The 13,776-nt window shown below is 44.2% G+C and overlaps 1 protein-coding gene across 3 annotated transcripts in view; it reads right to left on the reverse strand.

Moving 5' to 3' along the window:
- Window positions 1-13,776, reverse strand: part of KMT2A (lysine methyltransferase 2A) — a 42,362-nt gene that overhangs the window by 21,747 nt on the left and 6,839 nt on the right. For all 3 annotated transcript variants that reach the window (XM_071726763.1, XM_071726761.1, XM_071726760.1), the window contains exons 2-10: window positions 11,100-11,169; window positions 7,220-9,888; window positions 5,789-5,966; window positions 5,186-5,420; window positions 3,933-3,997; window positions 3,462-3,833; window positions 2,808-2,881; window positions 2,038-2,166; window positions 1,066-1,179 (exon numbers count right to left, since the gene is read on the reverse strand). In XM_071726763.1, the coding sequence (XP_071582864.1) occupies window positions 1,066-1,179; window positions 2,038-2,166; window positions 2,808-2,881; window positions 3,462-3,833; window positions 3,933-3,997; window positions 5,186-5,420; window positions 5,789-5,966; window positions 7,220-9,888; window positions 11,100-11,169 (3,906 nt within the window). The remainder of the gene's footprint in view (window positions 1-1,065; window positions 1,180-2,037; window positions 2,167-2,807; window positions 2,882-3,461; window positions 3,834-3,932; window positions 3,998-5,185; window positions 5,421-5,788; window positions 5,967-7,219; window positions 9,889-11,099; window positions 11,170-13,776) is intronic.

Consider the following 13,776-nt stretch of genomic DNA (forward strand, 5'->3'; position numbering starts at 1 on the left):
ACTTTGAATTCTGCTTTACAAGTGACAGAACAAGGGTATCTCCTGGCACACATTAGGAGGGAAATGGAGTACTCCAGACAACCCAGATATGTGCTCTTCTACCCAGAGCAGGTGTCTGGCAGCGAACAGGAGCCTGGTACCTGGTGTTTAACTGTTCTGAGCATTGGCAAAGGCCTAGAGGGCATTACAGAAGCTCTCTCCCAGAGTGACACATGCCATCCACACCAGAAGGAACACTTAGTGCAGAAGGCAGGGACATGGAGAGCAAAGACAAACGTCTCTCCCTCCACTCAGCTTAGGATGGCCCACGTGAAACTTCCAATTTCTAGGTGTCCCCTATGAGGCTGGTCAGACTAGAAAAAGAACCATCCTCAGGGCACGAACACCACATCATTTGAGCAACATGACTGAGAAGGGGACTGCCTCCTGCCCCATGGTACCCTCATGGTCTTCAAGTGCACAGAAGCCTATGTGCAGAACTTATCCCCCTTTTCTCCAAGCACTGTTCACTCATCAGAACCAAGCCTTCCTAGAGTGACAGCTGGTCTGAAGGTGCTGAGAAGGCACCTATCTGTACCTGGAAACACATTTAACTCATCTTGAGCCCCAAATCAGCTCTTTATGCAGCACCAGACTCTTTCCAGTCACATCTCAGTAGCCGTTGGAGCTCTCAGCAGGTACAGACATACCTGAGGAAGTCCACACTGCCTAAAGCCCTCTAATGCCATCAGGCAGCCTTTCTGATGGCAAGATAAAAGAAAGCAAAGCCCCTGCTTTACATCAGACGGGATTCAAAATTAAGAGGAGATACGGTTGCTCTCAAATAGACTATCCCTTACATCTAACATAATTCACTTCCAAAGTAAGCACTGCAGAAGTGGCCAAATTGATTTTAAACACTTTGTGTTTTAGTATCTTGGGAATAATTTTAGGAAGGACAGATTTACAGCTATTATTTTAATTTCTTCTGGATTAAGGCAATGGTCTTTTTTTTAAAAAATTATTTATTTTTGCAACAACACAGTGCTGTAACTAAGTCATCAACAGCAGAACACAATGCTTTACCTCCACATGTCCACTGCTGGCACAGAGAAAACAGACCACCCTGGGAGTAATAGGTACCGAAGTGACGATGCCTAACCCACCCATCTCCCAAACATTCTCCACTTCACAGTCCTCCTGAAAGTACAAAAGGATACGTCACCATGCAGAACAAGGCAATACAACATCAGCATCAAGAGCTCACAGTGACTGCTGCTTTATACTTTCTGTGCCTGAGATTAAGTGCTCTCAAACTGAAATTATTCAGCCCCTGCCTTGGCCTATGTTACAGCGTCTATTGCCATAGTCACATCTGGGCACTGTTCTTGCCAAGAGAGCTTAACAGAATGCTCGCCTTCCTGCTACAGAAAGCAAGCCTAAGGAACGAGACAAAGTTCTTCACGATTGCACAATTATAACTAAAAGTGAATTTTCAGAAGAATTGTACTTTATTAAAACTCCGTATTTGTATAAAAACACTTATGAGATCTCACTATAATCTCCAGTATCAACACTTATAGATGGACTGAAAAATTATTATGAAAATATAGATTTTTATTATTTCAACACTGTTGTTCAAAAAAGTACATGATTTATCAGTTTAAAACCCCAGATATACCCAAAATGTTGTGAATTACAAGTTACTAACATTTTCCCCAAATCTTGTTGGCTCAAGTTGTGGTAAGGATTTATAGTTCCATCTTAATGGAATAATTCTTCATAAACCTCAAATTCTTGCTCATCCTCATACCTTGACAGTTAAGGTTTTAAAGCTTTAAGTGTCTCTTCATCCAGTACTCTAATTATAAGAAAAAAAAAGGCATAACAAGCTTCTAACAATCAACCGAGTGACTTGTCATGAAGGCTCCTATTTGCAGTTCTCTCAACGGTACCATACACACAAACTGAGAAGTCACTGCCAGCGCTCTCGAGGGACTCTGGTTCCAGTGCTCAGAGCCAGGTAACATTTAAAACTTAAAACATTTTGTCCTCTACCTTGAAATCCACTCGGATTCTGTGGACTCCATCTGTAGGTGGCTTTTGCTTGGAACTGCTTCCGTTAGTCAGAGTGCTGAGCAAATTCAGTGTGCTGCTTTCTGGCTTGCTTATAGGAGGGGGTTTTTCCTGGTCAAGCAAAGGAGCCTGCATTAATCCCGACCCCGAACTTAACCAGTAATTATATAAAGCGTCCTAGATAATTCACAGACAACCCCCCCAAACCATAACAGGATTAATGAGTGCATAAAAGCTGTGAAAAAGTAACCACTCTGCAAGCAATTTCTGAAGAGCTCTCCAGACACAATTGCAATTCTAATTCAGCTTGCTGCCTTCTCCTCTGACATCATGTTGTTCTCTCTCATCAAAGCGCTGGTTTTTGTTTTGCTGCAGTGGGGCAACTCTGGGTGCAATTGGTCCCTATGCACTTCTCTCAGGTTTAAATAAAACAATTCTTTTTTTTTTTTTTCATAATGAAGTTGTTTCTGAGACAAAGGTATTTTCCTTTTTTTTATGGAAAAGCCAGCCTCCACCCCACAACGAACACGTCTTAGAGAACAAGTTAGCATCTGAACTGAATCTTAGGCATGTGTCAGGTACTTTGGTATCCACATACTGCCACAGGAATAACCTAACAACATCCTTAAGTACAAAAAAACCCAAAAAAACCCCAAAAAACTGCAAAAGGGTTAACTACTAGAGTTCTACATTCTAAACAGATAGAAGTTCCAGCTTCTTGAAATTTACTGTGTACAAAAAACAGTATTCACCTTTTCTTTTGGTTTCTGTTTCACAGGAAAAGTTGGACGGGGAGCAATTTTTTTCTGTTTGCTTTGTTCTGTGCCTAGGAAGGGGGGAAAAATTATGAGTATTTCAAGTAACTAACAGCCACCTGTAGAGAAGAAAAGGCAAAAAAAATGAGCTGGGCAAGGTCCGATGAATTTTAGACTAGATTTTTTTCCACCCTCTTCTGTGACTGCACCTCACCAGTCTTCTCGAGGCACAACCAGGAGAGCTCACTCTGCTAAAATTCTGAAGTATGCAGAGCCTCAGAAGTCCTGGAGATGCCTTGGTCACTGTTTGTGCTGCTCTGCACTACATGCAGCTGCAGGCTACATTTTGGTAATAAAAAAAAATTACACTCTCCTTGCTTCACATTCAAACCGTAAGCAGCCAACAGACTTAACAGTATTGAAAATGTACTTCAAGACTGCCAAGACATGACTCAAATCCACAAGGGTGGCCATATCTCTCCCCAGCCCAAAATACACTGTATGTAGTTCAATAAAAAGGAAGCAGATCCAAGTAATCTGCTCTAATTTCACCAGATCCCAAAGTATTGATCAGTTTTAAAATCCAACAGCTTTCATTGGTATTGTTACTTAACATGACTCAAACAGATGAGGATAAACAGTCCCATTTACCTATTTCTGGCTGGGGAGTCTGCTTTTTCTTAGGCTCAGAAGTGCTAAGTTTAGGGACTTCTTTTTTCAAAGGTCCTGAGCTCGGTGGCTGAGAAGGAGGGAGCTGTGCTGGCTGGGATGCCTGCTTGCCAGCCTTTCTGGTGCCAGAAGTGGGGATCTGTTTGGGCTCCGAAACTGGAAGGGAGGGATTCCCATCCTCGTGCTTTTCCTCAACAGGCTTACGGGCAGGATCACTGCTCTTCTTCACAGCATTGTCTTCCCTTGGTACAACAGTCTGAGGGGCTTGTTTCTGTCCAGAGTCCAACTGGTTCTTTCCAGAGTGGCTTTCTTTCTTTTCATTTGTCTTCGATTTCTTCTCTTTCTTTTTTGCAGCTAGGAAGAAGAAGTAACAATAAAGCAACACAAATAAAATGTTGTGACTTCAATTGACTTGCTATCTTTTGTTTTTTTGCCAAGTCTTTAATAGCCTACCTTTTGCTTGCTTCTGGAGATATGCTTTTGAAGGCATCCACTGTAGATTCTGGCATTTCCTCATTCTACAGAGAAAGAGCACATTGTAGAATCAGGAGAAACATGCAGACACCAAGGGGGCAATTTGTAAATATTCACCAGGAAAAACTGAAAAGAAACTTATCAACACACTCTTCAGAGATAGCCAAAAAACCCTTATTTTCCTCTGTATTTGCCTTTTGGTTTTTCACACTCTCAACATGATTTTGAGGCTAATAAAACTGCTTAGATAACATTACTTCACAGGTGAATCCCCCATCAATTCTCTTCCACAGGCTTGAGAAGCATCAGAATACTTTCAAAAGCTCTAAGAAACCACACCAACTCTAAGTTTTATGTAGTCCAAACTGAAGCCATTTCAGGAAAAAATCTCTATTCTTAAGATAGATAACCAAGCCCTTTTTGAAGCACTGAACTTTATTTTGTGATTTTTATGTTTAGGCTATGATGTCTTCTATAAACTGGGCCAGACTTTGTTTCTACCTTCATTCTTGTAGCACAGCCCATGGTTTAGAAACCCAGCCCAGGGCCTGGGCAGAGCTGCTGAGGGTAAGACCACTTACAGTGTGCAGTCTGCAGAGTGTTGTCACACAGACGAACAACACAATTTAAGCTTTATAAATAGCTTTCACACCACAGCAATCTTTATGGGTACCATTTCAGCCGCTGCCTTTTCAGGCAGATTATCTAGTGTGGTAAAACGAATTTAATGCAGCAATTTAAAAAGGTAAAGTTTCAGGCTAAGTGGTACATTAAAAAAAAAAAAAGGAAAAAAATAAAGAGTGGTATTTCTTAATGAAATCCACCTTTGCTGTATCAAGTATATATACAGGAGACAGTCATCATCGGGAAAACACAAGCTCTTAATAAATGCAAGTTGGGAGAGTGAGAGATATTTATGCATTTGTTGCCTTCCTTGTACAAACCCATACTGCCCAATGAAAGCCACTGGTCTCACACTAAATGCTTCTACATGCTATGCCAGTTTTGCCAAACTGCAGAAAAAGGGCTGGTAACAAGCACACTTTGAATCAGGATCTTGACTCTCAAACTGTTTACAATCCCTTGATGTGATCCAGCCTCAGTCCAGGCCAAATTAACTCAAAGCCTGTGCTGCAGAGTCAGTCTCCTGCCCCCTGTCCCTATCCCCTGTGGGTGTGCCGATGCCACTCAGCCCAGGGATTAGCTGAAGCTCTTCTCAGACAGACACTTACTTGCAGCACTGCTTCTTTATATTGCGCCCACCAAATTTGGGTTTGTCCAGACAGTTAGTACAGACACCACAGTCCTCTGGGACTTGGCAGCCCGAGCACTGCCCACAGCGTCTTGAGCGTCGGCCCTTCTTCACCGGAGGGTCTTGCTGGGCCTTGTTTCTGGTAACCGGCTTAATGGGCTTGATGGGTGGAGCAAGAGGTTCAGCCTCTTCTGAGCCAGCTATTGATGACTTGTCTATCAAAAAAAGAGTCTAATGTGAGTTCACTGATGTCAAAGAACATTTGAGAAGCACCAAATTTTATTTAATTGAGTGTCAATTTATCCACAGAAGCAGGCAAAGGTTGCATGCACGTGAATACACACACACACATACATGTTCATGTGTGTGTGTACACACACTCTGCAGCAGACCAGAATTTTCCTGCAGAACATGCTTATAACAATCACCAGTGGTTAAAAAGATTAACCCTGTTAGGGTGGGATTGTGACAGAGCTGTTTAACATACTTTCCCTTGGTAATCACTTGAAGACCATAGTCTAAGCAGCCAACAAGAGTTGATTTTGTATGGATCTAGAGGGGGAAAATGAACACCTGTACTCACCGTCATTCCCCATGGAAGACAGTATCTTCTCCCGCTCCTCCCACGGTAAGGCACTCAGAGTGGGCATGTCATCAGGAAACACTGCCCGCTTGCGGCCCAGTGCCACCGCTGCCCTCCTGCAAACATGCTTGATGCGTGGCCCTCGGACAGATGTTTCTGAGGAATCGCTCTCCTGTCCCTAGATTCCAGAACACGGGAACAGATAGTATTACTAAAAAAGGTGCCAAAAGAAAGGTGCTGGAAACATGTAGCAGAAACTTCTAAACAACCTAAAAAGAGTTAAACTGCATCTTAGCTTGCACTTTGTAGGAACTAAGATAAAATAAAGACTCTCACTCAGCCTTCCAAGCCTCACTTATACAAGAAAGGATAAACTCAAAAGAACAAGGAGTTGTTTGGAATTATAAAGTAACTCTCCACCTGCTCCTGGGAAACGAACTCACTCATTAAGCCATGCTGTCAAGGCACTGTTATCATAACAATCAGAGTCAACAGGAATTAGACTGACATTCAGAACTAACTAGTCCAGAATCAAGCTGTTTGACAGGTTTGTAGCTGCTGGTGAGTGCAGAGAAACAAAGCACTTCAGTGTCATTTCCCATGTTTTCGTCATAGGATTCTGAAATACTTCTGACTAAAAGGGCACCCCAAATAGGTACTTGTGAGGACTTAGGCTTCTACAAGCAGACTGGACATATAGAAGCATGCACTTCATTTCAGAGACAAAAACCCTGCAAGTTTTGTTTTCTATTTAAAATATAGACTAGTGGCATTAAGGAAAGTAAAATTCAAATAGAAGTGAGTATTCTCTGAAATTGTATTTCACCTACCTTTCTGGTAGCCAAAAAGGAGTACAGCAGAGGGTAGGCTTGGGGTGGAGGACAGGGAAGGGGAGAGAAGGAAAAGAGAGGAGCAGTCCCCCAAAGACATACAAAATCCCAAAGGATTTTACTCCTGCCCTTGACAGATCATCACTGTGCAAAGTCAAGAAAGGCAAGAGACCAAGATCAACTTTATCTGCAGAAGCCAGCTTTCTGCTCAAGAAGGGTCTACAGGAAACACCGAGGTGCAGAAAACCTACTGCTGTTAGTTATAACTTTGGGAAGCGAGTACTACTACACTAGATAATCCCTTCACTCAGATTTATTCAGAGAAAGCTACTACTAAGCAGCTATGCTGTAGTGATCTCTAAAAACACACACAGCTTCCCCCCGCCCCCCAAGCTGACTACACAGCCACTCCCTCTCCCCCTCAGCTTCTGCCCAGGGCTCCTCATTTCCAGATCATTTGCCATCTGTTGCACTAACAGCTGCTTAGCTCGGCAGGTTAATTCTTCACGCTTGGGATATGAAAGCTACTTGTGCCTTTCTGCATAAGCTCAATATGAGATGCACTCCAGTAAAAATAAAAAAATGTTGGAAAAAGGAATACCTGTGCTTTTGGCTGATCTGGTTGCTTGAGGGACTTGCTCTTCTCGATCTTGTACAGCTGGGCTTTTGCCTTTTTCAGGAGACTGGCCACCCTCTTGTCAGTCATTGGCAGTTTGTCTGCTTGAGCCAACATGGAGCTGATAGAGGAAGTAGAATGTTTTACAGTGCTTGACGAAGGAGCAGAAAGACGCAGGGCTTTTTCCTTCTCCAAAGATGGCACAGCAGGGCTGAGGTCCAGATCAGATTTGTCTAACCCCCCTCTACCTTTCTTGGACGTTTTGGTTTTGATGGCTGCCATATCTACCAGGGCAGCAGTGGAAACCTCTGGAGCTGGATCTACTGCTATGGACTTCTTCCGCCCAGCAGTTTTTTTGGCAGATGATGATGCTGCAACATCTTCACTGACAACTTTATCTTTGGGCATTTTACCTACAGGAAACAAAGCAGAGCTACTTTGAATTTCTGATCCTTTTCTCCTTTTCTCTTTTCTTGATTCCCGTTTGTTCTCCTTTTCTCTCTCCCTGTCTTTCTCTCTGCTCTTGTCCTTCTCCAGGCTCTTGTCAGCATCCTTATCTTTGGAAAGTTCCTCTGCTGCCCTGTCCTTGTTTCTGCTTCTCTCCGTCTGGGAACTTGGCGTGAACCAGGGGAAGAGAGGAGTAGGGCTGCCAGATGAGAAAGGCTCTGCCGGAGTGCTCGTCTGCTTCCTTGGTCTCTGGCTTCTCTCTGCTGATTCCCCGGACTGTGTTAGGGAATGGGAAGGAAAAGTAAAAGTTGAATTTAAGGCACTAGTGGCAAGAGAACTAACGGAAATGCTAGTTAATGAGGAAGAGACAGAAGACTGTGGGGTGAGAGTGGCCAGGTCAGAGGTACTAAGTCTCCCGCTTCTGGTCCTCATGGAGTGTGAAGGAGATCTGGGTTCTGATCGGATGGGGCTGAACACTCTCCTCTTCCGCTTCCGAGATGAGACGCCCACAGCAGAGGTCCCAGCAGTGGTTCGACTGACTGACGAGGGCAGGGTTACAGATTCAAAGATCCTGGAGTGGGCCTCGCTGGGTGTGAATCGGGGTGCCCTCAGCAGAGGACTTCTCTTGTGCATATCAAACCTGGTTCCAGAGTGCAGAGAAAACAGACGAGCCGGAGCTGCAGCACCTGGCGTTGAGAAGCCAGAAGCGAAGCCAACGTCCTCTGGGGTCAGTGGCGGGGGTCTGAAGTTGTCGAAGATTGGTTTGCGAATAAGACCCTCTTTGGCATATTTTGCTGATGAGAAGTACTGTGGTTCTGATCTGGAATGCTTCAGTGAGGTCCACCTAAATGTCGGCTCTCGCAGAATTGACTTGCGTTTCTCCTGCATGGGCGCGGCCGAGGTGGGAAGAAAGGGAGAGGCTAAGGGTATGGTAGGAGGCATGAGCCACGGGGTATGGTCTGAGATGCTGGAGGCAGGCTGCAGGGGTGGGGGGGGAGTGAGCAAAGGGGGAGGAGGAGAGGAGGAGGACTGCTGGGGTGGCACATTTGGCAAGGCTGACAGCTTTTTAGCAGTCCTCTGGCCAAAACTTCTTTCCGTTATTGAAAATCTCCTGTTTCTCCTGTCACCGCTATCGTTTTCAGGAGACTGAGAAATGGGCAGTGGCGCGTGGACTTCAGGAGTATTGCTGCGCTCCTCGGACAGCGTCTGCATCTCCTCAGAAGCCTGGGAGTCTGTAGAGGTATCCACACTGGGGCTACTGGACCGCGAGGAGTCTGAGGACATCTGAGACGAGTGCTGAGAAGCAGCGCTGGACTTTTCACTGGAGCCACAGGATGTAGCGCTGAACCTACTGTTTGGTGTGGATTCTAGTCTGGATATTTTGATAGGAGGATCGTAGTCTTCATCCTCAATGAACCGTTTGGGTGTTTTAATAATCCGTGATGAGATTGCACTCACAACTGGCATGATGAACTGTCGGATATTTTTGAGCTGGGTTCTCCCCTTCCTGCCCTGCAGTTTGGCTGCCTCTTTCTCAATCTTTTTTTGCGCCCCCTTTTTAGCTCTCTGTAGGAGCTGCTTAGCAATTGTGGCATCTGTCCTCTTGGTGGAAGGTATAATCCTGACAGGCTTAATCCTGCGTGGACTCTGCCGGACAGCAGCCTTCTCTTCTTTTGTAAGAGGTGGTGTGCCATCCTTTTCTTTGCGTATCCTTTGGGGTTTCTCCAGCTGTGAGTTTATGACCAGGGTGGAGGAGGTCTTCAGACGTTCAGAGGACGGCGGCCTGCCTCTCCTACGCACAATCTGAACACTCTTCCTCCCAATCTGAAGTTTTGATCCAGGCTTAAATTTAGATTTCAGTGGGGAAAGCTTACTAGTTCTTAACTTCTTGATTTTGGTTGCTTGCTGAAATGTAGTGGATGGTGACCTTTTGATTTTTTTCAGACTTTCTTTTTCTTCTTTACTGCTCTTCTGAATGTCCGACGCATCCTTTACTTGTGACAGTTTGAACTTTACACTTGTGAGTGTTGGAGGTCTTCCTCGCCTTTTTTCCCCACTCTTCAACTCCTTCTTCTTTACCTTCTCCATGGATGTGGTTTCAGACTTGCTCGAAGGGGAACACACTGATGAAGAGTCTGAGAGTACAGCTGAACTTCGCTCAGAACTGCTCCGGGGCCTCCCGCGAGGTTTGCGTGGACTTGATTTAACTGAGATAGGAGCAGAGAATACAGAGCACACATTAAATTTCTCTGAGTGCTGGATCACTATTGCCCAGGTCACGCAAGTATTTATTCACTGTCAGCTACACTACCTGTACAAGCTGCCAAGACATTTCAGTTAATCAACAAATAAAACCACAGTTTTATCAATACATGAAAGAGTACCTCCCTGACAAGCCTCTTCTCCCACATAAAATATGAAGCAGATTATTTTTTAAACCATAAGGTTGCATTTCCACAACAACCATAGAGCAAAAACTACTACTGACCTAGTGTTAACAAGGAACACTAATTCTTAAGGACCCATGCCACCTTTGAAACACATTAAAATATTTTAATTATGTTTTTAAAGCAGATTACATGTAGTTGGAAGGGAAAAAAAGATCCTTCTTCTCTAGTAACACCCACCTGCACTATTAAGGGCTAGTTCAGTATGGCAAGAACAAGGCACAGGGAAAGGATGAAACAAGGTAACTTACTAAAGCCTCCAGGTTTTAGCTTTGAAACAAAGTTTGCACTTGGCACTGCACTCGAAATCATCAAGCAAGTCCTGATTATTCACCTGTTCCACTGCATTTCATGCATGCCCACCAAACCCAGCTACTCCAGCTCTGACACTGAGTTTCGTTCTCCAAGAACACCCTGCAAGTGAGGCTGCTGCAGCAGAACCCACTGTCAGGGCCAAGCCGAGCAGGTCACCGTGGTGACAAGCAGTGCTGTGGTGAGAGCAGTTATTGACACGGACCTACATCAAAACTCACTCACTAGCAGTCTCATACTGATTGAATCCTATACCTCAAAAGTTGAAAAGGCAACAACTTCACTACAGTTTATCCTCAAGAGTTCCATATTTGTTTCGTTTCCAAAAAAGGGAAAGTTCCAGTTACAGGTGGCAATGAATCTACTGAAAGATACCATAATATTCCAACCAGTTTTAGATCCTTACTATTAATACAATTGCCTCTCTAAAACACTAACATGAAGTTTCAAATAGTGGTTTCATCATTATAACGGTTTTACTCAGACCTTCCCTGTTCCATAATGGGGAAATGTAGAGTCCAAAACTAACTGAGCAAAATCCAAAGACAGGGCTGGCTTTTATGGTGAATAAGATTTAATGGAACAAACAGGAGAGGCATGGCAAAACCATCACAAAATACAACACAAAATCAGCATTCAATCCTGCAACTTGAACCTACCTGTGGGGGACCTAGTGGGACTTTGTACTTTGACTTCTTCATCTGAACCAAAACCTAAAAACTGTTCATCCTGCAATGAGAAAACAGATGGAATTTTGAAGACATGAATATTAACATTAAAACAAAATTCACTGTGATCAAAGCACGAAAGGATTCTAGAGGATTTTCCCTCCCCAAGCAATGTACTGGCATATAGTTTGCAGCTACAGAATGATCAAAAAGAGTTCAGGGAAAACAAAGGACAACAAATAAACCCCTTAATGTATAAAATCTGCTGCTCATATCAAACCACAGCAGTCCGCCCTGAGAAGCTATTGTTCAAGCTACCCTAAAGACATACTCCAGTGAAAAGCACTTCCAGGTTTGTTTTTCTGGTACAAACTCAGGCCAACTTCCTCCCAACTCATGTAAAACTCATTCTCTCTCCATGAGCAGAAGCACCTGAGGTCTGTAATTCAGACAAAGCATCCTGGAACTGGAACAAAACCTCAGGGCTTGCTCTGGTCCCCTTCCAACAGCTGCCCTGAAGCAGGGCTTGTCACCTGCTGCTACAAGACCCAACACATGATTTCAGGACCTTTGGGGACCTGAGGGGAGGTGGGTGTGCTTTGAGATGAACCCCACCCCATCACATCACCACCCAGCAACCTCCAAGCCTGGCTCAGGGGCAAGCTGAAGCAGACCAAAGCCGCTGATGGGAAGACATCATTCATATACATCAAGGGCTGCAGCCTGTCACAGAACTAAATATCTAGAAATATGGCAAATTAATAAAGTGGCAGAACAAGCTTTCTCTCAAATGACCCACAGGTTGTTTCCTCTCCATGGTTCCCAGCAAAGTAACCACCCAAAATGTATTTCTTGCTAAGGGAATACAACCTTTACTGTTTGTTACATTTCAAATAACAAAGGAAATAAGTAGCAATGGAGGCAACATTATGGAAAGCGAAGGACAATTTTCTTTAAAACTAACTCTTGATTAAAGCTGGGTTTTGTTGGCTTTTTTTTCTCCTTTAGTTTACTTCAGACTTTGTCTTTAGGAGATATGAGAACTTGACTCCCACTGTAGAACTTTCTCTGACAGAGGCACGACATTAAAGGCATTCTATTTACATTAATACAGGATTTTCAGGGAGTATGAAAAATCTATCCTATTCATCTGACAGCAAGATTTGTGACATTTTGTTTTTATATTGTTCCAGCTTTCCTATTCTGATTTCTCTTGGAGTATTTACATTTGCCAGTCGTAAGTATCCTCTGAACTTTGAAAACAAACAGGTCTCCACTTTGCACTTTCTACATGAAATTTCTAATTCATCTACTTACAGGACAGACCATGAAGAAAAGTCTCAAATACTGAAACCACCCTTTAGTTTTAAAGAAACTAAATCACATGCACTGAGACCTGTACCAGCATCTACTGGAAAGCTGCAATACGATGAAAAGTAGCAAGGCTTAAGACCAGCTATTTCTTAAAATTTTCTGCTGCTTTTCTGTTTGATAAGCATTAAGTATTAAACAAATCAAATAGAGTAAATATTTTAAACAGAAGGCCACCTGACACAAAGAATGCTCTAGTCGGTGAAATAAAACACACACGTGCTCAGGCTGTGAGCAGTTACCAGAGCCGCTGGAGAAGGGGATGGGCCTGCCCTGCCTCACAACCCGGCTGCGTATCTACTCTTTGCAGCTGCAGCAGCGACGCCAAGAAAACCGGAAAAAGCAATGATAAAGCAATGTAAAAGAAATAAAATTACACCCAAATGCGTTGTTTCTACCCAAGGAGCTCGGCATCATGAAGAAGCCTTCCTAAGACCTTTCCTTGAAAGGGAAAAGCTACCACCTCTCAACTGTAATCCTGCAGTTGTAAACCAAGAGCAGGAGAGGCTGCGGAGGCGGCAGCACTGCGGATCACCGCTCGGGGCACGTGGGATCCCGCAGGATGTAAACACTGATGCCTGGCCGTGCCCTCCCGGAGTCCCGGCACCCCGACGGGGAGGCTGGAAAAGGTGGGTGCTCAGTGTGCAGAGGAATAACGGGCTACGGGTGAGCAGCCGGGGTCAGAAGCGCACAGGGAACAGCCACTCTCCCTGTGCGATTTCGTTGTTGTTAGCCCACCAAAAAACTGAGATGTTCAACGCCACAGTGGCTGGGGTGTTGGTGAAAAAAAGCAGCAGTGATTTCTTTCATTGAAACAAATGTTCCAAGTCTCCCAGCTCCACCCCAACACCTTACACCAAAATCAAATAAGACTGAGGAGGCCACTAAGCACCAGCACACATTTGCCAGGCTGAACCATCCCATCACCCATCAGATGTCAAAATGCAGTTTTGAGGCAAATTAAGCAGGAACAGCCTCCTCCCCCTCCCTCCCTCCCTCCCCCCCCCCGTTTTTTCAGAAGTGGCTATAAAGCATGACAGATGGAGACTGATCAAAAAACATAATGGTTTTGAATGTGACCTCATTTACCTGAGGAAGAATAATGCAACACAAAAAAGGTCACTCAGGATTATAAATAAAAAGATGAGGGAAGGCTTTTCCTCAGGTGCAAGACACAAAGCCCATCCAAGCAGGCAAGTGTTGATCTCTCAAAGGGCAGGAGAGCTTCCACCTGCATTGCCCACTCCAACACCACCTCTACTGCTTTGAAGCTCAAAGCTGTGTGCATATGAAGAAA

The sequence above is a fragment of the Heliangelus exortis genome, chromosome 26 (assembly GCF_036169615.1).
Source record: "Heliangelus exortis chromosome 26, bHelExo1.hap1, whole genome shotgun sequence".
NCBI classification, from domain to species: domain Eukaryota; kingdom Metazoa; phylum Chordata; class Aves; order Apodiformes; family Trochilidae; genus Heliangelus; species Heliangelus exortis.